The sequence below is a fragment of the Siniperca chuatsi genome, linkage group LG19, assembly GCF_020085105.1.
Source record: "Siniperca chuatsi isolate FFG_IHB_CAS linkage group LG19, ASM2008510v1, whole genome shotgun sequence".
NCBI classification, from domain to species: Eukaryota; Metazoa; Chordata; class Actinopteri; order Centrarchiformes; family Sinipercidae; genus Siniperca; species Siniperca chuatsi.
In genome coordinates, this window is record NC_058060.1 from 24,261,249 (window position 1) to 24,284,126 (window position 22,878).

A 22,878-nucleotide genomic window follows, 5' to 3' on the forward strand; every position below is an offset into this window, starting at 1 on the left:
TTATAGCTGGCTCTGTGTTTAGTTTAGTTTACGGACATGTGAAGGCATATTGTCTCCATTTATTGTCTTTCAATCGTGTCCTAGTAAACTCCTGTCACCTCGGCAGCGTCTCAATAAAGAAATGCTGCCTCCTCCACCTGCTGACAGCTCAGGTGAGCGCAGGGGCGGCGGTGTCAGCTGCTCGCCTCGTGCCGGACGGCTCCGATTTCAGCAGCCATGTAAGTTTGTAAATGATAAACAGCGGCAGTTTGTTCAGAAAATGCACATAAAGGCTGCAAACCAAGCGACTTCACTAAATGAATGAGATTCTGTGGCCACAGCCAGCAAGGGTCGCCAAGTTTATTAAGCCCCGCCCCTTCTAAGCAGCCATTGGCTGACAGCCGTCGTCATGCTGCGTTCACTGCCATTGGAAATAATCGATCCGGTTTGAGGAACTTGTGCATTTTTCGATTACAATGATGTTAAATTTGGCGTTGTACTGGGGGACAAATCAAAATATTTAACAATTAATAGTATGATTGTTATGGCAATTTTTTTTTCATTCACAAATGTAATTTTGGCAACACTAAACCTTTATTTAATGTTTTTATTCATGATGTGTCATCTTTAAAAGAGTCTTTGAATTTTTGTAAATCTAAGAATGCACTTTGGCTGTGGAATAATTTGGATGCTCTTTCTTTGAACCCTGTAACTCTGTAATTATGTCTTTCTTTATTCTTGGTTTCATTTTTGTTCAATTGTTCGACCTGCTCTACTTGAAATATTGAATGTTTAATAAGCCTGTATGGTTTTGAAATAAATATTAAAGAGAAAAAAAACAACAACTGTGAACTGTATACACGTTGAACTCAATAAAGTTTGTCGAAAGAAAACAAAAAAAATTACTTGTGCATTTCCGTTTTATGCTACAACATTAGTTACTAGTTACTTTGCAGATTCAGATTATTAATACAAAATATAAATCAGCTAATCAATTCAAAAAACAATATAAAATATATGTATTATTATTTTTGCACACTAATCTTTAAGCACATCCTAGAGTATGCCCCCCCCACCCCGCTGCCTTTTACTGAGTATGAGACAAATAAGTCCTTGAATCTTGAAATAAAAAATAAAATAGAATATTAAAAATAAATACACAAAAAATACCATAAATTAAAAAAAATACCAGATCAAGCTAGAAATAGAAACACTACTATCATCCTGTACAACTAGAAAATAAGTGGGAAGATTAAGGCCAACACCATATAGAGAGCCAACATCCATCCAAGTGAATTAACAATAAGCAAAACACATTTTTGAGTGGAGGCGGGACAGGAGGTTCTGCAGCAATGCCCCCCCGCCTGTAAGCTCTGCTGTGTGCCTGACTGCTGCCCAGGTGAGAGGACAGCTGATGAAACTCCACCTAAACAAGGCTGGAGGCCCCGATGGAGTCAGCCCCGGGGTGCTAAAAGCCTGTGTCCCCCCCCCCAACTATGCGACAAAGTCTAAGGAGCTGGCTGTAGATCTACGGAGGGCCAAGGCACCAGTGACCCCGGTTTCCATCCAGGGGGTCAGTGTGGACATTGTAGAGGACTACAAGTACCTGGGAGTACACATGGGCAATAAACTGGACTGGGCTAAGAACACTCAGGCTGTTTACAGGAAGGGCCAGAGCCGCCTCTATTTCCTGAGGAGGCTGAGGTCCTTCAACATCTGCCGGACAATGCTGAGGATGTTTTATGAGTCTGTGGTGGCCAGTGCTGTCCTGTATGCTGTTGCATGCTGGGGCAGCAGGCTGAGGGCAGCAGGCTGAGGGCAGCAGGTTGAGGGCAGCGGGTTAAGGGCAGCGGGCTGAGGGCAGCGGGTTAAGGGCAGCGGGCTGAGGGCAGCGGACACTAACAGACTCAACAAACTGATCCGTAAGGCCGGTGACATTGTGGGGGTGGAGCTGGACTCTCTGGAGGTGGTGTCAGAGAGGAGGATGCTGGCCAAACTACATGCCATCTTGGACAGTGTCTCCCACCCGCTCCATGACGTGCTGGTCAAACAAAGGAGCACCTTCAGTGGAAGACTCATCCCCCCACAATGCACCACAGAGCGCCACAGGAAGTCATTCCTGCCTGTGGCCATCAGACTCTTTAACTCCTCCCTCTAAGTGTCAGTCTGTATGACCCTAAGTCACTAAATTGGACATTGATCATTAACATCTCTGCAATACTCGACATAATTGTGCAATATTCTGTGTTAATACACCTGTGCAATATATATATACTTAAATTCCCTATTTATTGATATTGATATTTATTCATACCTCTATTACTGCTGTGCAATATCCTCCGTCTCATTATAATCTCATGCACTATTACCTTATACCGTATTATTATCATCAACCGGTAAACCCACTTTGTACTTCACACTTATTTTATTTTATACTTATACCCACTTGGTACTTAATTTATTTTCTGACCTGTATTATAGTGTATTATATTTTTTGCTTAGTACTTCTGTTCCTGTGTGCACTGACGTGACAGTGAGCTGCTGTAGCAAAAGAGTTTCCCCTCGGGGATCAATAAAGCATTTCTGATTTCTGATCTGATTCTGAAGTCAACCTGGACAAGAAGTCCTTAAAGTACTTGGAAAAATGGAAACTTAAACATTTCCATGACAACTGGAAAAACTCCACCAGCTGAGGAAGTTGTTTGATACAATCAAAAGCTCCAGAACAGCCACTAAATGGACGTTGTGGTGAGATTGTTTTGTGGAGCTCATGTCAGCCAGCAGATGGCTCTAAACTTCCTCAAGGTTTCCTCTCGTGTTCATCCTGTACAAACAAATCAGGGAGATTCCCCCGAAGCACATGAACGAGTTCACACTGCATCATCAACAGGAAACACAATTTAACTCACCTGCTGCTCTCTTTAGCTCTTAAATATCTGTTTACGCCAGTACATTAAACATTTGATGAGAGACAATTTCAACATTTACAAACAGATCTTTACAAATACACTGGGCAATATACACTTAAACTATTGCATTATTACTTATATTATTACATTGTTTTATTATACCGTACATACTTATCAAAAACCGGTAAATCCACTTTGTACTTTATCTATATTATCTGATACCTTATCTCTATCTGTATTTATCTGACCTGTATTATAGTGTATTATATTTTTTGCTTAGTACTTCTGTTCCTGTGTGCACTGACGTGACAGTGAGCTGCTGTAACAAAAGAGTTTCCCCTCGGGGATCAATAAAGGATTTCTGATTCTGAAACTGTCTGCATCGCCTGTTCATTTATCTTCAGATCAAGCCGAGGTGTTCACAGAGGAAGGGGTCCATCTCACAGAGACACTCAATCATCTCTGAACTAGCAGCTTCACCTTTCTTCCTCACCGTGTTGATAACAAAACAAGCTTTGTCTCTTTTGTGCTGCATCTCGTCCGCTGCCTCCCTCTCAGAATCAGCCAGCACCGTTTTCTCATTCAGTTTGTCCAGCAGACTTTTGAGAACAGGTCCTGATATCCCATCGATGAAGCTGCTCCGTATGGCCGACAGCCTCTCATTTGGAGGGAGATTCAGAGCGCTCGGCCCACAGGACCTTCTTACTCCAGAGGACGAGAGACAAACTCGTCTTTCCCAGACACTGTGGGAGCTGTTGGTGTCTCTCAGAAACAGTTTAATATGTTTCATGATTTTGTCTAAACTCACCTGGAATGATGGGAAGTAGTTGTCGTAGTCGTCACAGTCAAATTCTGCTTCTGTTGGCTGAACTAGAACGGAGTCGTCTTCAGGACAAGTGGACAGTGTGTATTCCTGCTTTGGGTGCAGCTTACAGTGTGGGGATGTCTCTACGTAGAGCTCATCTCCAACTAATTTCTTCCTGGTGCGCAGCACATCCCGGAGCACGACGTTCCTCGGTAGCAGCAACACATTGAGGAGGGATGTGGGATCCGGATCAGCCGGGGGCCTGTAGAACAGCAGAACCAGCGCTCGGACCGGGTCGGGTGGTGAGTCTTCATCCTTGACATTACCGAAAGCAGAAAACCCCGTGATGTTTATAATAACATGAGTTTCTGTGATCTTACGAGGGCCGATGAACTCCATGCCCTCATCATTCACGTGAGCAACTGACAAGAATTCACATCCACCTGTGGAGCGGATCTCACAGTGTGGGAGATGAAGCTGACACACAGACTGCTGCAGACATTGGATGTCAAACAGGGGTCCTGCAGGCTGCTTGGGATGTTGGGCCAGTAGCCTCCTGTTCCAAGGGACGACCCTGTAGACCACGTCCCCTTCTCCCTCCATGTGGAACACCAGGCCTGTCACGCTGCACTGGTACAGGCCTGGGCAGGAGCACTGGAACCTGTAGGTTTCATCGTTTTCATCAGCAGCGATATCAGGCGTGAACTCCTCAAAGCTGCTTTTTAGCAGCATGGCAGGTAAGCTCTCTGCTCGTGTAAAGCTCTGGTTCTTTGCAGAGGTTATTTGACTCAGCGAGGGAACGCTGTGAGAACGAGGCAAACAGCTGGAGGCTCTTTTACTCCGACCGGGATCTGAGGAGGAGGTTTGGAGGTGACAATGGGTTTGCTGGGTGTCTGTGACTGAGCAGTTCACAGCTGTAACAGGTGCCTCCATTTCCACCAGGACACTGTCACCTCCTGACTCGATGCCAGGCTGCTCAGACAACAGCTCACATGCATCTTGTACTCTGCTTCCTTCAGTGCAGTCAGTGGAGTCCTGGAGGACTGCAGGCCTGCCTTTTGGACATGGAGGGCCAGCAACAGTGGGGGCTTTAGACTGGGAGCAGGTGGGTATACCGAAAGTAGAACTGTAATAATAATAATCGGTGTCTTCTCTGTCTGAAAGATTGAAGGTCATGTCTGACAGTGACGGAGTAGAAAATAAATTAGTCTTTTCATTGTTCCACGTATCACATGAGACTTTAAAAAAAGGACGGCGAGCCAGCCGAGACTTAGCACATGGAGCAGCAGGAGCATACACATGGGAAGAGCGAGGATTATCTCTGTGAATGCTGGACTGGGGTCTATAATACTTTTCGGAGGAAGGATGGTGAAACGACACATTGTATATGTCATAGTCAGACTCAGGAAGAGCATTTGCATAAATATGGGAAGAGAAAGAATTATCTCTGTGACTCCTGGACTGGGATCTATAATGCTTTTCGGTGGAAGGATGCCCAAGCGACCCATAGCTTTCCCCATAGTCAGGCTGAGGGACAGGAGGAGCATTCACATGGGAAGAGAAAGAATTTTCTCTGTGACTCGTGGACAGGGGTCTATAATGCTTTTCGGTGGAAGGAAGCCCAAGCGACCCATAGCTTTCCCCATAGTCAGGCTGAGGGACAGGAGGAGCATTCACATGGGAAGAGAAAGAATTTTCTCTGCGACCCGTGGACAGGGGTCTATAATGCTTTTCGGTGGAAGGAAGCCCAAGCGACCCATAGCTTTCCCCATAGTCAGGCTGAGGGACAGGAGGAGCATTCACATGGGAAGAGGAAGAATTATCTCTGCAAATCCTGGACAGAGCCCTCCTGAGCCTTCTGGCTGCCCTGCTCATACACGATGCTTCTCTTTCTTTTCTTTCATGATCCACATCTGACGCCATTTTGCTGCGTTCCTAAGTGTCACAGTCAGTCAGTGGAAGTGAACGAGCAACAGAAGGCTGGAGACGACTTTCTGGAAACTTCTGTGACTCACCTCTGTGTTCGTTTGGCTCTTCCCTTCCTGTGTTTTCTGTCTCGTTTTATCTTCTTCAGCCGCAGCTGAACTTCACTTTCCTTTTTTGATGTCTGATCGTTTTTTCTTTTTATTATTTGACTCTGAGAGTTTTTCAATGTGTTTGAACTCTCCTCTGTTTGGCTCCTTTGAGGTTCTCCTGCTCCCGTACCCTGAAATAAGATTTAAAAAATGTAAATCTCCCACAAATATTTCGGTTCATTTATTCATCAAAATACAGTTCTGTATATATATATGTCCAACCCCAAATACTACAAATGATAACCTAGTTTACTTGTTTACGGTATGTTGCTGGTAAACAAAATAGAAAGTGAAAGAGAGACCTACTGACCTATCTATGAGGTTTAAATCAAATTGTGACTCTATAATCATAAATTAACTTGGATAAGAGAATCCAGGAGGAGACCTTTACTTTATCTTCTTCTATAATAAACACTGGTGGTAACCAAGTACTTTTACTCGAGTACTGCACTTAAGTACAATTTGAGGCACTTGTACTTTACATGAGTATTTCCCCTTTATGCCACTTTCTACTTCTACTCCGCTACATTTTGCACGTTTTACATCACAATATGTATTTGATAACTTTAGTTACTAGTTGCTTTGCAGATTTAGATTATCAATACAAAATATAAATCAACTAATAAATAATATTTAAAAGTAGCTCCACCTTTAGCTGCAACATTAAAGTGATGAACACATTAATGCATCAACAGTTATAATCCAGTAATATAATAAATATTATTCTGCATCATAGATACTTTTGGTATCTTGATGCTGATACTTTGTGTCAGATTTGTTCCTTTTCTTTTCAGCTCATTCAATTTGTATTTAAGTACAGTACTTGAGTAAATGTAGCCTTGTTAGTCACTTTCGACCACTATTGAACAGTATAAACTTCAAAGGTTATGAATGTTAACTAACACTGCACAGCGTTTTCCAGCTCAGCTTTTCGTTGTGTAATAAACCGAACTCCCAAAAAAAAATCTCACAAACACACGTCCAGTTATAAGTTTTAGCTATTAATTAAGACGTTAATACATCAGTTTTGTGTCTGACTTACCGGTGAGCTGCACAGGAAGAGTTCGAGCTTCAACCATTAACAGAAAAAGAAATCAAATGTCACAGATGGTCGGTCAACTTCTGGTTTTCAAACTTCTGCATCTGAGTTTTCTTCCTCCTCCGGTTCTGTTCAGTGTTCACAACAATGAAGCTCAACAGGCTGAACTTTAACAACAAGTTATTTTCATTCTTTCATCCCATAATTTAAGAAAGAAAAAAACCCTACAGCCTAATAATGACGTAATATTTCTGTTTCCTATAATTAAGGAAACTCCGTTTTCTACTTTATGTTACACACTGGTGCGACATTGATTTACACACATTGATTACCCTTCACTATCATGTTGCTACTGTATCCTTTCGAGGACCCGTAGTTTCGCTGTGATATTTGCACTATCTCGGTTAAACTTTATAAATTGTAAATGAGTCTGTGTTTCCTGTCGTTAGGGCGCCCCCTACCGCAAATAGGTTACAGTACAGCAGTGGTTCCCAACCTGGGGGCCGGGCCACTACAAGGTCCTAAGATGATTAACAGGAACAGAACGGAAGTAAAAAATAAGTAGAACTACACCATAAATCAACATCAGAAAGCTGGATCCTGGATCAAAGGTGAGGTACTGATCCATCAGTCTTCCCTTCTTTACGAATTTGCTCCAACACATTAACATCAGCGAGGTTTGATATTAGATAAGCTTTAAATGATTAGACCTTGGAAACAGCCGCTGACTTAATAAACTCACCACATCCATTCAGTACTATAAATAATATATACATCACCACACACACACACACACACCCATAAGCTAATGTTGTGTGGTAGTTAAACCATTAAACCCACACAGGTTGAGAAACAACTCAAAGAATATAAATAGAAGTATCCAATGGCAACTCAATCAGTAGTAAATGAAGCGCTCTTTGCTATATAAAATACATATACCGGGTCCGACTGGCCGTGCGTGCTGGTCCTCGGACCTAAGCCTCCATTGGCATCTTTGTCCCACAGCCCAAACAGGGCTTGCCATTTTCTCTGCACAACAAAATAAGGTGAATGCTTGCCAAACCGAACGGGGAAGTATGGACTTGGCACCATGGACCCAGAAGGCGACTTGAGGGGATGAGAGGGGATGAGAGGGGGTGAGAGGGGATGAGAGGGGGTGAGAGGGGATGAGAGGGGATGAGAGAGGGGATGAGGGGATGAGGGGGGATGAGGGGGGGGATGAGAGAGGATGAGGGGGATGAGAGAGGATGGGGGGATGAGAGGGGATGAGAGGGGATGAGAGGGGATGAGGGGGATGAGAGGGGATGAGGGGGATGAGAGGGGGCGAGAGGGGGACGAGGGGATGAGGGGGATGAGAGAGGATGAGGGGATGAGAGGGGATGAGGGGATGAGAGGGGATGATAGGGGATGGGGGGATGAGAGGGGACGAGAGGGGATGAGGGGGATGAGAGAGGATGAGGGGATGAGAGGGGATGAGGGGATGAGAGGGGACGAGGGGATGAGAGGGGATGAGAGGGGATGAAGGGGATGAAGGGGGACGAGAGGGGGACGAGGGGATGAGGGGATGAGAGGGGATGAGGGGGGATGAGGGGGGATGAAGGGGGACGAGAGGGGGATGAGAGGGGGACGAGGGGGGATGAGGGGGGATGAGAGGGGGATGAGGGGGGATGCCATCCCCCTTGTTAACCTGCTGAAAAGCTGCTGATCTCAGAACATATGAGACATACTGGCTTGGGAAGATTGAACATGTAAGAGTCCATTCTGGATTAAAAGTTTCCGCTGTCTACTTTTCTGTTTTTAGAGCACGCCGTGTGAAATGATTTCTCCGACTCATCTCTGCTCTCCCTGTGTGTGTGTCTCTCACTCGCTGACTCGCTGGAAAAGCTGCTCCGGTGAAAATAGAAACGCTCCGTCACAACTGAATAATCCTCAACAATTCATCTTTATTCTCCACAGCAGACAATCGAGGACAATCAGTGACTTCACAGACGTTTCGAAAAAGACGAAGGTGTATGGTGATATATCGATCACATGACAGATCAATGTGTTTTGTATAAAGAAAGGTTCTTATTTTTTAAGATTCATTGCATTGTCTGCAGCTGATGTGCTAATCCAACAGGCCGGAAGGACTGCTCATTTATACAACACTGAAATAATGACACGTCGCCATGAGAAGCAGCTTAACAATTATGTAGTTATTAAGTTCACATTCTTATTATTATAGTTGTTGTTATACATGGTTAACAACTACGTAGAATTGTGTTTTAAAATCCAAAATAACTTCACACTTTAAAAAGGATTTCCATTTTCTGTTCTCTGCTTTATTTTTGTTTTACTTTTAACACACAGGATGAGATGTATTTTTCGATGTATGCTGCACATCAGCAGGCAGAGTCTGACAGGATCCGTGTGGTGGAATAAGCAGAAACCAGTAGACACTGGCTTTACAACACACAGTGTTTTACTGGTAGGCTAAATGTAACATTTAGAGAGAGAGGGAGCTCTTGCAGCAGTAAAGAAATTTGACAGAACCCATGCACCAATTTCAAACAAACATAATATGAAAATATATAAATCTCTGGTTTACATGCTGCAAATTAAGAAACCAGGTAAGAAAAATGAAATGTATATCACTCTAATAAACCACGTCAACATATTGAATCATTTCACTTATGGCTTATTTATAGGTCTGATACATGCAGCCATTCTTTCTGCTGTTTTTTTTTTTAACACATCTTTATCCCACAGCCCAAACAGCTGTGGCCCACTGGGCGTGACGTTTTCTCTGCACATCAAAATAAGGTGAATGCTCGTGAAACCGAAAGGAGAGATATGTGGCGCTAAGCCTATAGAGGCAACACGGAAATGTGCCGGTTACCACGAACAACCCTGATGGAGATTTATCCGCGCTGAAGTCCGCCAGCATCCTCCGACCAGGTCCGATTCCACGACGAACTACGGCTGTCCAAGAGACCGGCACAGACAGCACAGAGACCCAGAGAGTCTGGACTCTTGGTTTTACTTGGTAGGCTGGACAACACTGATATCAACACACACACACACACACACACACACACACACACACACACACACACACACACACACACACACATATGGGCTAAACCATACACAACTCAATGCCAAGATACACACACACAGCCAAATCAAGGAATCAAACAAGATGATGATTTCTTTGCCTGTAAAGTTTTTTTGGTGATATATCGACAGAACTGTGCTGTGATCATGGCAAGATAACCGAAACCGTTTGGTGAATGAAGCATGCAGAGTTGTGCAGTGAGTTTTTGGGTGGACCTGTGCTGAAGCTCTCTGTGTGTTCACTCTCCAACTTAGAAACTGTAACCTGTAGGCTACACAAACAGAAATGTAAAAACAATGCTCTGGTTTTATGGATGATTATATGCTGTAGTCTTGCTGACAGTCTGACTGACTTCCTGTAGTCTTCACAGTGAGGTCGATAGATTCGGCAGATTTAGCTGGTTCACATCTGAATAGATTCTTCTTATGTTTATGTCACCTATTTATATTTTAACATCGATGGAATTAGACTTGTGAAACAGAAGCTTGAAGACTGCCAGGAGTCATGTTGTGGTAAATGAAGGAGCAGAGACTTGATTTCTCGCCTCCCTGAGACGCAGTTAGTTATCTCACAGGCAGAAAATCCGCGCATAACTGGCTGGAAAGTTTAGAATATTTAGAATATAAAAAGGTTAAAGAGATTGTCTGCAGCTGATGTGTTGATCCAGCCGTAACACAGCTAAGAAGTTCTGCCAATTCATGTAATACTGAAAAAATGACTGTGAACTGACACATTGCTATGAGACGCATCTTACAGTTAGGTAATGTCTTTTCCTCAGTTCTTTCAGCATGTCGGAAGCGCCCTTCTTCTTCTTAGGTTTGAACCCTATTGACTTTCTTCCGTTTATTAGACTATTATTTTTCGTCTTCGGCATACGAGCGGAATCGGCCAGATAGTGGCGCTGTAATTCAAGTTCAAAAATGCAAATTTGGGGAGGCCACGCCCCTCACATAGTGACTCCGAGTGACTTGACATTTGGCACACATATCCAGCTCAATCTGCTCTACAAAAAAGCCTCTGGGACCATGACAGTCCGCCATGATGGATTTTTTTTTTGTTGCTATTTTGCATAATATGAAAAATAGTAATATGACATATACTTTTTGGATTTTGACTTCATCAACGCCAAAAACATGGCTGCCGTCAATCAAAAAAGTTCGCAAAGGGCTGTCTTAGCAGAAAATTGGCCATAATTCATTAACAATTTGTCCAGTCATCATAAATCATAGTAGATGTCATGTCTGCAGTAGTTGGGAATAGGCGTGCCAAAGCATTTTAAACCTGACCCACAGGTGGTGCCACAAATGCCAAATCTCAAAACCTGGTGGACAGAATTTCACCAAATTTGGTATACATGCTCTGGGGACAAGTATTAACCAAAAAGGTTCATATTGATTGGTGCACGTGGGCATGGTCTATGTATCATTATGCTGTTATCATTATCTTATGCTGTTGCTCAGTTAGCTGTGAGCTGGAATGAGCTAGAGACATGAAAGTTGGCACCATAACGGGAAATGATGCGCAATTGCTTCCCAAGAAATATGATCCAGATTGGCCTGATGGGGATGCTGTAATTTACAGCCAAAAAAGTGAAAACTTTGGCCCCCAACACTGTGAGTGACTCGTAATTTGACACACAGCCACAACTCAGTTCTCTCTACAGAAAAAGCCTCTTGGATTTGCTAATTTGCATAATCTGAAAAACAGTAATATGACAACTCCTTTTTGGATTTCGACTTCATCAACACCAAATTTGGTAAATGTGTGACTGACGTACGCAATTCTATTTTACAGTAAATAAGGAAGATCAGTCCAAGAAAATGGCCACCATCAATGAAAACATTTTGCCAAGGGCGGGGCTTAACTGGAAATTGGCCATAACTCAGGTTGTCTTAGAGCAATGCTGATTAAACGCAGTGGAGACATCCTCCATGTACTGAACGTACACACCACGTTTCATTCACACCCAATAGAGCAGGGGGAAACAGCAGAACTTTGAGTGAGCAATTACTGAAATGCTGCATAAATTGTAATGATGAAACAAGTGTGTGATTGCTCTCACTCTCTGTAGTTTCTTTAAACAGAATGAAGCTAGATAGAAATTATTTGGCTCGTTGTGGCTTTAATTTCGGTAACTGAGCTACTTCCCTCTGCTGAGTGTGAAAAGGTTTCAACCCTGAATTGCCTGTTGCGGCTATATTTATTATCATTATTATTAGTACTATCATTATTACTATTGTTATTATTATTGTTACTGTAATATGCAGCATGTACCAATGTTCAATTGTGTTATAAAATCTAAAACAACTTTATATTTTAAAAAGAATTTTAATTTTCCATTCTCTGCATTATTTTAGGATCTGGGACCAGATGATAAACACAGTAGCCAACATGAAGAAGCTGTTTTAAAAGATTTGCATTTGAGATCGAGTTGAAAAAAGAAAAGATGGCACAAAGAAAGGAAACAACTCCCTCTCCCCTCTCTGCTGGGTATGACGCAGGCAGTTGTAAGAAGACAGGTGATGCACCACAAGTGGAGAATAAAGAGGACAATCATGAACAATCACTTGAACCATCAGGCCTCTCTTACAGAGAGTTACTCGACAGCCCTGTCTGCAGCAGCAAAACCAAAGGTGAGGTTGGGGAGAAACGAGATCAGGTTTTAGCCACAACAACAGTCCATCATGACCCAGACATGAAACATTATTATTCCAGTCTTCCATTCAAACAATCACATGAAATGTCAGACAGAAGATACTTGTGGCCTGGCCCCAGCTCAGCACCAAGACGTCTCCTGGTAGGAGCGTCAGAACATGGCAGCAACTTTTTAAACCGGTCTACCTACTCTCTCCTCTCTGCTGGGTATGCCTTATCTCTCCTCTCTGCTGGGAATGACCCAGGCAGTTGTAAGAAGACAGGTGATGCACCACAGGCAGAAAAAGAAGAGTTGAATGAAGACACAAATGAGCTATCATACCAACATCTAGGAAGTGAAACTTCCATCTCAGAAAAACAGATGACTGCAGATGAGAAGATTTCAGAGGAGGGTGTTCAGGATAAGCTGCCAAACAAAAGTGTCCGCAGGTCTCGCAAGTCTTCCTCCGCTTCTTCCTCTTCCTACCGACGTTTTCCTAATTATGATAGCTGGCATAAATCTAGGATACGTCCTGTCTCACCGAGTGTTTCTGCTCCCTCCCGAAGACAAAACAAACGCATCAGCTCAATCCAGTCTTTATTTAATCAACATGAACAATCACTTGAACCATCAGGCCTCTCTTACAAACGGTCACTCGACAGCCCTGTCTGCAGCAGCAAAACCAAAGGTGAGGTTGGGGAGAAACAAGATCAGGTTTTACCCACAGCAACAGTCCATCATGACCCAGACATGAAACATTATTATTCCAGTCTTCCATTCAAACAATCACATGAAATGTCAGGCGGAAAATACTTGTGGTCCTGCCCCAGCTCAGCACCAAGACGTCTCCTGGTAGGAGCATCAGAACATAGAAGCCCCCGGTTTCCTAACCTTCCTAACTTTTTAAACCGGTCTACCTACTCTCCCTTCTCTGCTGGGTATGACACAGGCAGTTGTAAGAAGACAGGTGATGCACCACAGGCAGAGAATAAAGAGTTGAATGAAGACACAAATGAGCTATCATACCAACATCTAGGAAGTGAAACTTCCATCTCAGAAAAACAGACGACTGCAGATGAGAAGATTTCAGAGCAGGGTGTTCAGGATAAGCTGCCAAACAAAAGTCTCTACAGAATGTCTCGCAAGTCTTCCTCCACTTGTCCCTCTTCCCTCTGGAGTCGTCCTGATTATGATAGCTGGCATAAATCTAGGATACGTCCTGTCTCACCGAGTGTTTCTGCTCCCTCCCGAAGACAAAACAAACGCATCAGCTCAATCCAGTCTTTATTTAATCAACATGAACAATCACTTGAACCATCAGGCCTCTCTTACAAACGGTCACTCGACAGCCCTGTCTGCAGCAGCAAAACCAAAGGTGAGGTTGGGGAGAAACGAGATCAGGTTTTACCCACAGCAACAGTCCATCATGACCCAGACATGAAACATTATTATTCCAGTCTTCCATTCAAACAATCACATGAAATGTCAGGCGGAAAATACTTGTGGTCCTGCCCCAGCTCAGCACCAAGACGTCTCCTGGTAGGAGCATCAGAACATGGCAGCCCCGGTTTTCTAACCTTCCGAACATTTCCAACCAGTCTACCTACTCTCCCTTCTCTGCTTGGTATACCTACTCTCCGCTCTCTGCTGGGAATGACCCAGGCAGTTGTAAGAAGACAGGTGACGCACCACAGGCAGAGAAAGAAGAGTTGAATGAAGACACAAATGAGCTATCATACCAACATCTAGGAAGTGAAACTTCCATCTCAGAAAAACAGATGACTGCAGATGAGAAGATTTCAGAGGAGGGTGTTCAGGATAAGCTGCCAAACAAAAGTGTCCGCAGGTCTCGCAAGTCTTCCTCCGCTTCTTCCTCTTCCTACCGACGTTTTCCTGATTATGATAGGTGGCATAAATCTAGGATACGTCCTGTCCCACCGAGTGTTTCTGCTCCCTCCCGAAGACAAAACAAACGCATCAGCTCAATCCAGTCTTTATTTAATCAACATGAACAATCACTTGAACCATCAGGCCTCTCTTACAAACGGTCACTCGACAGCCCTGTCTGCAGCAGCAAAACCAAAGGTGAGGTTGGGGAGAAACAAGATCAGGTTTTACCCACAGCAACAGTCCATCATGACCCAGACATGAAACATTATTATTCCAGTCTTCCATTCAAACAATCACATGAAATGTCAGGCGGAAAATACTTGTGGTCCTGCCCCAGCTCAGCACCAAGACGTCTCCTGGTAGGAGCATCAGAACATAGAAGCCCCCGGTTTCCTAACCTTCCTAACTTTTTAAACCGGTCTACCTACTCTCCCTTCTCTGCTGGGTATGACACAGGCAGTTGTAAGAAGACAGGTGATGCACCACAGGCAGAGAATAAAGAGTTGAATGAAGACACAAATGAGCTATCATACCAACATCTAGGAAGTGAAACTTCCATCTCAGAAAAACAGACGACTGCAGATGAGAAGATTTCAGAGCAAGGTGTTCAGGATAAGCTGCTAAACAAAAGTCTCTACAGAATGTCTCGCAAGTCTTCCTCCACTTGTCCCTCTTCCCTCTGGAGTCGTCCTGATTATGATAGCTGGCATAAATCTAGGATACGTCCTGTCTCACCGAGTGTTTCTGCTCCCTCCCGAAGACAAAACAAACGCATCAGCTCAATCCAGTCTTTATTTAATCAACATGAACAATCACTTGAACCATCAGGCCTCTCTTACAAACGGTCACTCGACAGCCCTGTCTGCAGCAGCAAAACCAAAGGTGAGGTTGGGGAGAAACGAGATCAGGTTTTACCCACAGCAACAGTCCATCATGACCCAGACATGAAACATTATTATTCCAGTCTTCCATTCAAACAATCACATGAAATGTCAGGCGGAAAATACTTGTGGTCCTGCCCCAGCTCAGCACCAAGACGTCTCCTGGTAGGAGCATCAGAACATGGCAGCCCCCGGTTTTCTAACCTTCCGAACATTTCCAACCAGTCTACCTACTCTCCCTTCTCTGCTTGGTATACCTACTCTCCGCTCTCTGCTGGGAATGACCCAGGCAGTTGTAAGAAGACAGGTGACGCACCACAGGCAGAGAAAGAAGAGTTGAATGAAGACACAAATGAGCTATCATACCAACATCTAGGAAGTGAAACTTCCATCTCAGAAAAACAGATGACTGCAGATGAGAAGATTTCAGAGGAGGGTGTTCAGGATAAGCTGCCAAACAAAAGTGTCCGCAGGTCTCGCAAGTCTTCCTCCGCTTCTTCCTCTTCCTACCGACGTTTTCCTGATTATGATAGGTGGCATAAATCTAGGATACGTCCTGTCCCACCGAGTGTTTCTGCTCCCTCCCGAAGACAAAACAAACGCATCAGCTCAATCAAGTCTTTATTTAATCAACATGAACAATCACTTGAACCATCAGGCCTCTCTTACAAACGGTTACTCGACAGCCCTGTCTGCAGCAGCAAAACCAAAGGTGAGGTTGGGGAGAAACAAGATCAGGTTTTACCCACAGCAACAGTCCATCATGACCCAGACATAGTACATTCTGTTATGTCTGCCCCTCTTTCTTGGATAGTGAATGACTCCCCACCTTATTTGATTCTTTCTGATTCTGATTCAGATTATTATAATCCTCCATGTAAAAAGTTACAAACTACAGTGCCACGAAGCATGGCCATTATTCCTTCTGTCGGTGGCCCTCCATGTCCAGAAAGCAGCACTGAGGTTCTTCAAGACTACAGCACTGGAGAAAAACAGAAAGAACAAGCATTTCCCAGTAAATGTACTCCAGAACCAGAAACTCTGTTTAATTCAGCCCCATTCTCCTCTGAAATAGTCCATCTATATCCAGAAGATAGCCCTGTTGTTGGTCAGGGCTTTACTTACATCACTCGAGAAAGCCTAAAAAAAGGTGCATGTGCATTTCCGGTGCAGTCAGAAAGTGAGCCTGGAGGTGACCATAGTGCTGTAGAAGAAGGGCCACCTGTTACTGAAGAGCAGGACTCAAAGGAAACCTTTCTGCCTGTCGATGTTCACACCACTGACTTTGATTATAACATTTATGAAGCTCTGTCCGGGCATTTCATACATACAATCAAACATTCTCCCTCGTCCCCCGTCTACGCTAATATTCGCCCTCATCCTCAGCCCCTCAATTTGGTTCCCCCTACTCCTTTTAATTATAAAACCCGGAAGAGAAACTCCAGAGGCCACAGCTGCAGAAGTAAGAAAAAACATAAGAAAGATTCCTTTAGTATTGCTTCTGCCATCGACTCCCCTGACTACATGTTAGATCAACCTTCACCTGGTACAATCACAGAAACAGGAATGATAAAAAATCACCCCTCTGCGGCAGATGCTACGCCAGGAGTCAATCAGGATAATACCAAGGAAATGGAGCCGCATGCAACTGCTGGTCCCTCCACCCTTCAACTCTCCACCAACGATGATTCAGACTCTGCTGCATTCTATGACAGAGAAAGGGATGAAGCATCTGGTAGCATAGATTGTGGATCATTTTTCTACGGTGACTTAAAAAATTATTTTATATCAGACAATAGCTTACAGTTTCCAAACAGAACAGACACAGATTGTGTTTACCCCAGATTTAACTCCAGTTATGTCTGCACTGAAGGAAGCAGAGTACAAGATGCATGTGAGCTGTTGTCTGAGCAGCCTGGCATCGAGTCAGGAGGTGACGGTGTCCTGGTGGAAATGGAGGCACCTGTTACAGCTGTGAACTGCTCAGTCACAGACACCCAGCAAACCCATTCTCACCTCCAAACCTCCTCCTCAGATCCCGGTCGGAGTAAAAGAGCCTCCAGCTGTTTGCCTCGTTCTCACAGCGTTCCCTCGCTGAGTCAAATAACCTCTGCAAAGAACCAGAGCTTTACACGAGCAGAGAGCTTACCTGCCATGCTGCTAAAAAGCAGCTTTGAGGAGTTCACGCCTGATATCGCTGCTGATGAAAACGATGAAACCTACAGGTTCCAGTGCTCCTGCCCAGGCCTGTACCAGTGCAGCGTGACAGGCCTGGTGTTCCACATGGAGGAGCAGGGGACGTGGTCTACAGGGTCGTCCCTTGGAACAGGAGGCTACTGGCCCAACATCACAAGCAGCCTGCAGGACCCCTGTTTGACATCAAATGTCTGCAGCAGTCTGTGTGTCAGCTTCATCTCCCACACTGTGAGATCCGCTCCACAGGTGGATGTGAATTCTTGTCAGTTGCTCACGTGAATGATGAGGGCATGGAGTTCATCGGCCCTCGTAAGATCACAGAAACTCATGTTATTATAAACATCACGGGGTTTTCTGCTTTCGGTAATGTCAAGGATGAAGACTCACCACCCGACCCGGTCCGAGCACTGGTTCTGCTGTTCTACAGGCCCCCGGCTGATCCGGATCCCACATCCCTCCTCAATGTGTTGCTGCTACCGAGGAACGTCGTGCTCCGGGATGTGCTGCGCACCAGGAAGAAATTAGTTGGAGATGAGCTCTACGTAGAGACATCCCCACACTGTAAGCTGCACCCAAAGCAGGAATACACACTGTCCACTTGTCCTGAAGACGACTCCGTTCTAGTTCAGCCAACAGAAGCAGAATTTGACTGTGACGACTACGACAACTACCTCCCATCATTCCAGGTGAGTTTAGACAAAATCATGAAACATATTAAACTGTTTCTGAGAGACACCAACAGCTCCCACAGCGTCTGGGAAAGACGAGTTTGTCTCTCGTCCTCTGGAGTAAGAAGGTCCTGTGGGCGGAGCGCTCTGAATCTCCCTCCAAATGAGAGGCTGTCGGCCATACGGAGCAGCTTCATCGATGGGATATCAGGACCTGTTCTCAAAAGTCTGCTGGACAAACTGAATGAGAAAAAGGTGCTGGCTGATTCTGAGAGGGAGGCAGCGGACGAGATGCAGCACAATAGAGACAAAGCTCGTTTTGTTATCAACACAGTGAGGAAGAAAGGTGAAGCTGCTAGTTCAGAGATGATTGAGTGTCTCTGTGAGATGGACCCCTTCCTCTGTGAACACCTCGGCTTGATCTGAAGATAAATGAACAGGCGATGCAGAACATGTTGACCTGTTGTTTAGAAACTGATCATCCTGTAACTCCCGCTGAAGAGTTTCCTCTGCATCAGTCACTGTTCTTGATCTCTGCCTGACAAAGTGAAAAAGAGCTTGTTCTTGTCGAGACAGTTCTGAGTAGTTGGCTGTGACATATCTGCTTTAATTGTTAGACTGTTTTCCAAGTTTTATCCGTTGTCTTGTATTTGACAAAGATATGGGAACCTCATGATCTAGTGAATCCATATGCTGCATATCAATTTAGAAATGTTTCAACAATTAGATGTACAATTTGTGGTCTTTTTGATTTCTTTATATACATTTTAAAAATATCTCTTCATCACAACTATACCATATTTTCTTTTTCTTGTTCAAATGAATCAACTGTAGACATGGACAGTTGATAAATGTTGAATTATATACATGCAGTAATTCATTTTTACTAATGAATCTATTTAAAACACCTTTGGTCAAATATCTCGAATGCAGTCTGTTGCACTTTTTATGACGTTTGTCACCTGATTCTTAACGATGGCGTATGTTTGATTTTAGTACACTTTTGATGTTTGACTTTATTTTATTTTACTTACATTTTGTGTTTTCATGCTATTGTATTGTTTTCTGTAAAGGTCCCCAACAAGAACCAGGTGTCTTTAATTTGTCAGCTAATGTAGATCCAATTCAATCAATTAACAGAGCAACAAAAAAATGAATGGGACTTTTAAGATACAGCAGGTAAAATTGCTGTTTTCAGGTAGCCGTCCATGTTATGGACACAATAGTGTCCATAACAGTCTGACTCTGCAGTCGAGTCAGATTTATTCCAGATGAGATCATGACCTCATGTGGTTGAAGTGAACAGTGCTTTTCAGCTTGGTATTAATCTTCAAAGGCACTTAATTTCCCTCCTGGGGATCAATAAAGTCTCGTTTTATTGTACCTTAAATGATCTTATCTTACTGTATCATAAAATAATAACTGTCTTTAATTGATTTTATGCCTTAATCAGCCAGCAGGGGAAGAGTCAGTTGCTTCTTAAAGCTAGGGTAGATGATGTATTTCAGAAGCATTTTTTGTTGTATTTGTTGAAATTCTCTTTACATCCCGACAGCAATCAATAAATCAAATGCTCCGGGGGAAAAAAAGATAAAAATCCAGTATCTGTGGCTGGCTCAGGACTGTAATACGCCCATCCGGCTGGTCCACCTACCTGGCTACCTGCCTACCTGGCTACCTGCCTACCTGGCTACCTGCCTACCTGGCTACCTGCCTACCTGGCTACCTGGCTACCTGCACGCTCATTGGCATGAAAACATGTTTTGTGGGAGGGGCTTTGGAGGCAGGCCTGAAGGGAGGAGGTGGGATTTTTTCAGTTGGATACTTTCAAAATCTAGCTGTCTCTTGCTAGCATCTCCAACGTTACCTACCCTAGCTTTAATGGTCTGAGTGAGTGGCTGTAAAACAGTCAAATCTGTTTATATAGTTTTTACATTGTGCCAGTGGAAATATAAAGTGCAAGAGGAGGCCTAGAAGGCAGCCATACCCCATCAGAAAATAGTGTTATTGCTTTATACTGTTTTTGGATTTTCTAGCACATATTTGTTATCATATCTTGGCCACAATTATTTAAATTAAAGAAATTTAAGGGATTCTAATCAAAAATGTTAGTGTTGCTTGTTTATGTTGGAAAATTAATAGCATTTGGTATATTGATATTGTTTAACTCTCAGGTATTGACTGGTTATATTGTTTCAAGTGGACGGGTGACAAAGAAAAAGTCCAATATTGCTTTATAAGGTTGATGTTTTTTTAATGTTGGAATTACATAAAGGATTTATACTTAAAGTCTAACAATTGTAACTAAACTGAAGAAAATATAAGGCTTTTTAATGTTATCTGTTATGTAACCTAAAGGGGGATTCATCGTGGATGTATTAAAAGATGTATACTTGTGCATTAAAGTCACGGCAGTGGTTGCACCATTTGCTTCCTCAGCACTCTGTAAATTGCTCTGCTCAAACTTTAGGGGTCACACCATTTGAATTCTGTCTCTTGTAATTCTATCAAAATATCTGGTCTGCTTGTTGAAAGGACGTAACTTGCTAGTGAAGGAAAGTAATGCACCCGCCGACCAGAGGTGGCGGCGCTTCCAATAGGCTTGGACAGCGAAGAAGAGACCAGTGGGGCCATGTTTGTAGTTCTGTTGCTGAAAAGCTGGACACAGTTTGTGGAAATACTAGATTTACCTGTTTTTTTTTCGGCGGCAAGATGGCGGTCTGAGCGGTCACGTTTGCCTCTGGTAAATTCCCTCCAAAGTTATCTTTTGACTATTTGTTCCCACTATTTTAACTTGTTTAAGAATTCTAAAGTTTTCCTGACTGCTTCTTCTTTTCCTTTCGGCTGTTCCCTTTCAGGGGTCGCCACAGCGAATCATGTGCCTCCATCTAACCCTGTCCTCTGCGTCCTCTTCACTCGCACCAATTAACTTCATGTCCTCTCTCACTACATCCATAAATCTCCTCTTTGGTCTTCCTCTAGACCTCCTGCCTGGCAGCTCCAACCTCAGCATCCTTCTACCAATATATTCAGTCTCTCCTCTGAACACGTCCAAACCACCTCAATCTGGCCTCTCTGACTTTATCTCCGAAACGTCTAACATGAGCTGTCCCTCTGATGTCCTCGTTCCTGATCCTGTCCGTCCTTGTCTCTCCCAAAGAGAACCTCAGCATCTTAAGCTCTGCTGCCTCCAGCTCTGCCTCTTGTCTTTTCTTCAGCGCCGCTGTCTCTAAGCTGTACAACATCGCTGGTCTCTCCACCGTATTGAACACCTTTCCTTTCATTCTTGCTGAGACTCTTTTATCACACAACACACCTGACACTTTTCTCCACCCGCTCCAACCTGCTCGCACTCGCCTCTTCACCTCTTTTCCACAGTCTCCATCGCTCTGAACCGTTGACCCTGAGTACTTAAAGTCCTGCACCTTCTTCACCTCTGCTCTCTGTAACCTCACCGTTCCACCTGGGTCCCTCTCATTGACACATGTATTCTGTCTTACTGCGGCTCAGCTTCATTCCTCTGTTTTCCAGAGCAGACCTCCATCTCTCTAGATTTTCCTCCACCTGCTCCCTGCTCTCACTACAAATCATCCGCAAACATCATAGTCCATGGAGATTCCTGTCTAACCTCATCTGTCAGCCTGTCCATCACCAGAGCAAACAAGAAGGGGCTCAGAGCCGATCCTTGATGCAAACCCACCTCCACCTTGAACTCCTCTGTCACACCTACAGCACACCTCACCACGGTCAAGTTTTCCTGACTGCAACAAGACAAAATGTCCCCTCCGAAACTAATGCAACCCACTGTTTCATTGGAACAAAGTGGCCATGACTATCTTTTGGCAGGTGAAACGTCAATGGACACAGAACGTAGCCGTGATAAGAGGAACTTGGACGATTTGAGTGAGTCTGTTCCCTGTATTCCGTCCAAAGGTGAACATGTTCGCAAAATGTCAAAGTCAAATGAAGAGGAAGTTCCCAGTTCTGCTATTCTTGCTGCAATTAACTTGTTGAATAAGAGATTTGATACACTAGAAATGAAAATGGAAAACATGGTCACTAAGCTAACACAGAACTGTGCAATGCTTGCTAGCCTCTCGAAAGCAGTTGAGATCAAGGATTGCAAAGGCAGAGTATCTGTGATGGAGAAAGACTTGGAGCGATTGCGTGCTGAAAATGTTGAGCTGCAAGAAAAATGCAGAGAACAGGACCTCTATAAAAGAAGGTGGAATCTCCGGATCAAAGGCATGAAAGAGACCATGAATGAAGATACCAGAGCCGAAGTCATTAATCTCCTCAAGAAGATAGCTCCTCAATGGGCACAAAACATGGAGGAGATTGTGGATACGGTTCACCGGATTGGTCCTAAGTTAGACAGCAAAGTGAGAAACATAATCATTCAGTTCACAAGACGCCAACACAGAGATGGGTTCTGGAAAATGACCAAAGTTTCTGCTGTCTGCAAGAACGCTGGTATTCAGTTTGACCTCACGAAGGAGGACAGGTCAGCGAGAGCAGTACTGTGGCCCCGCATCAGTCAGGCACGTCAAGCCGGGGAGAAGGCCTATTTCCGAGGGCCACATGGATACATCAACGGTCGTCGCATCAAAGACTAAGTATACGCTCACATTTTTTCAACGTGGGATAATGTTTTCAGGAGGGAACAAACCTGTTTATTAGTCACTTTAAGACACTTCTTACTAC

The 22,878-nt window shown here is 43.9% G+C and overlaps 1 protein-coding gene and 1 pseudogene across 1 annotated transcript; one reads left to right on the forward strand and one right to left on the reverse strand.

Moving 5' to 3' along the window:
• Positions 1 to 411: 411 nt before the first annotated feature.
• Positions 412 to 7,197, reverse strand: LOC122866433. The gene is made up of 2 exons (XM_044176078.1): positions 6,811 to 7,197; positions 412 to 5,899 (listed from the first exon to the last, which is right to left on the reverse strand). Exon 2 carries the CDS (start codon positions 5,614 to 5,616, stop codon positions 3,289 to 3,291), a length of 2,328 nt encoding a protein of 775 aa, XP_044032013.1. The 5' UTR covers positions 5,617 to 5,899; positions 6,811 to 7,197; the 3' UTR covers positions 412 to 3,288.
• Positions 7,198 to 9,030: 1,833 nt separating this feature from the next.
• LOC122866434 lies at positions 9,031 to 20,583 on the forward strand (annotated as a pseudogene).
• Positions 20,584 to 22,878: the final 2,295 nt, after the last annotated feature.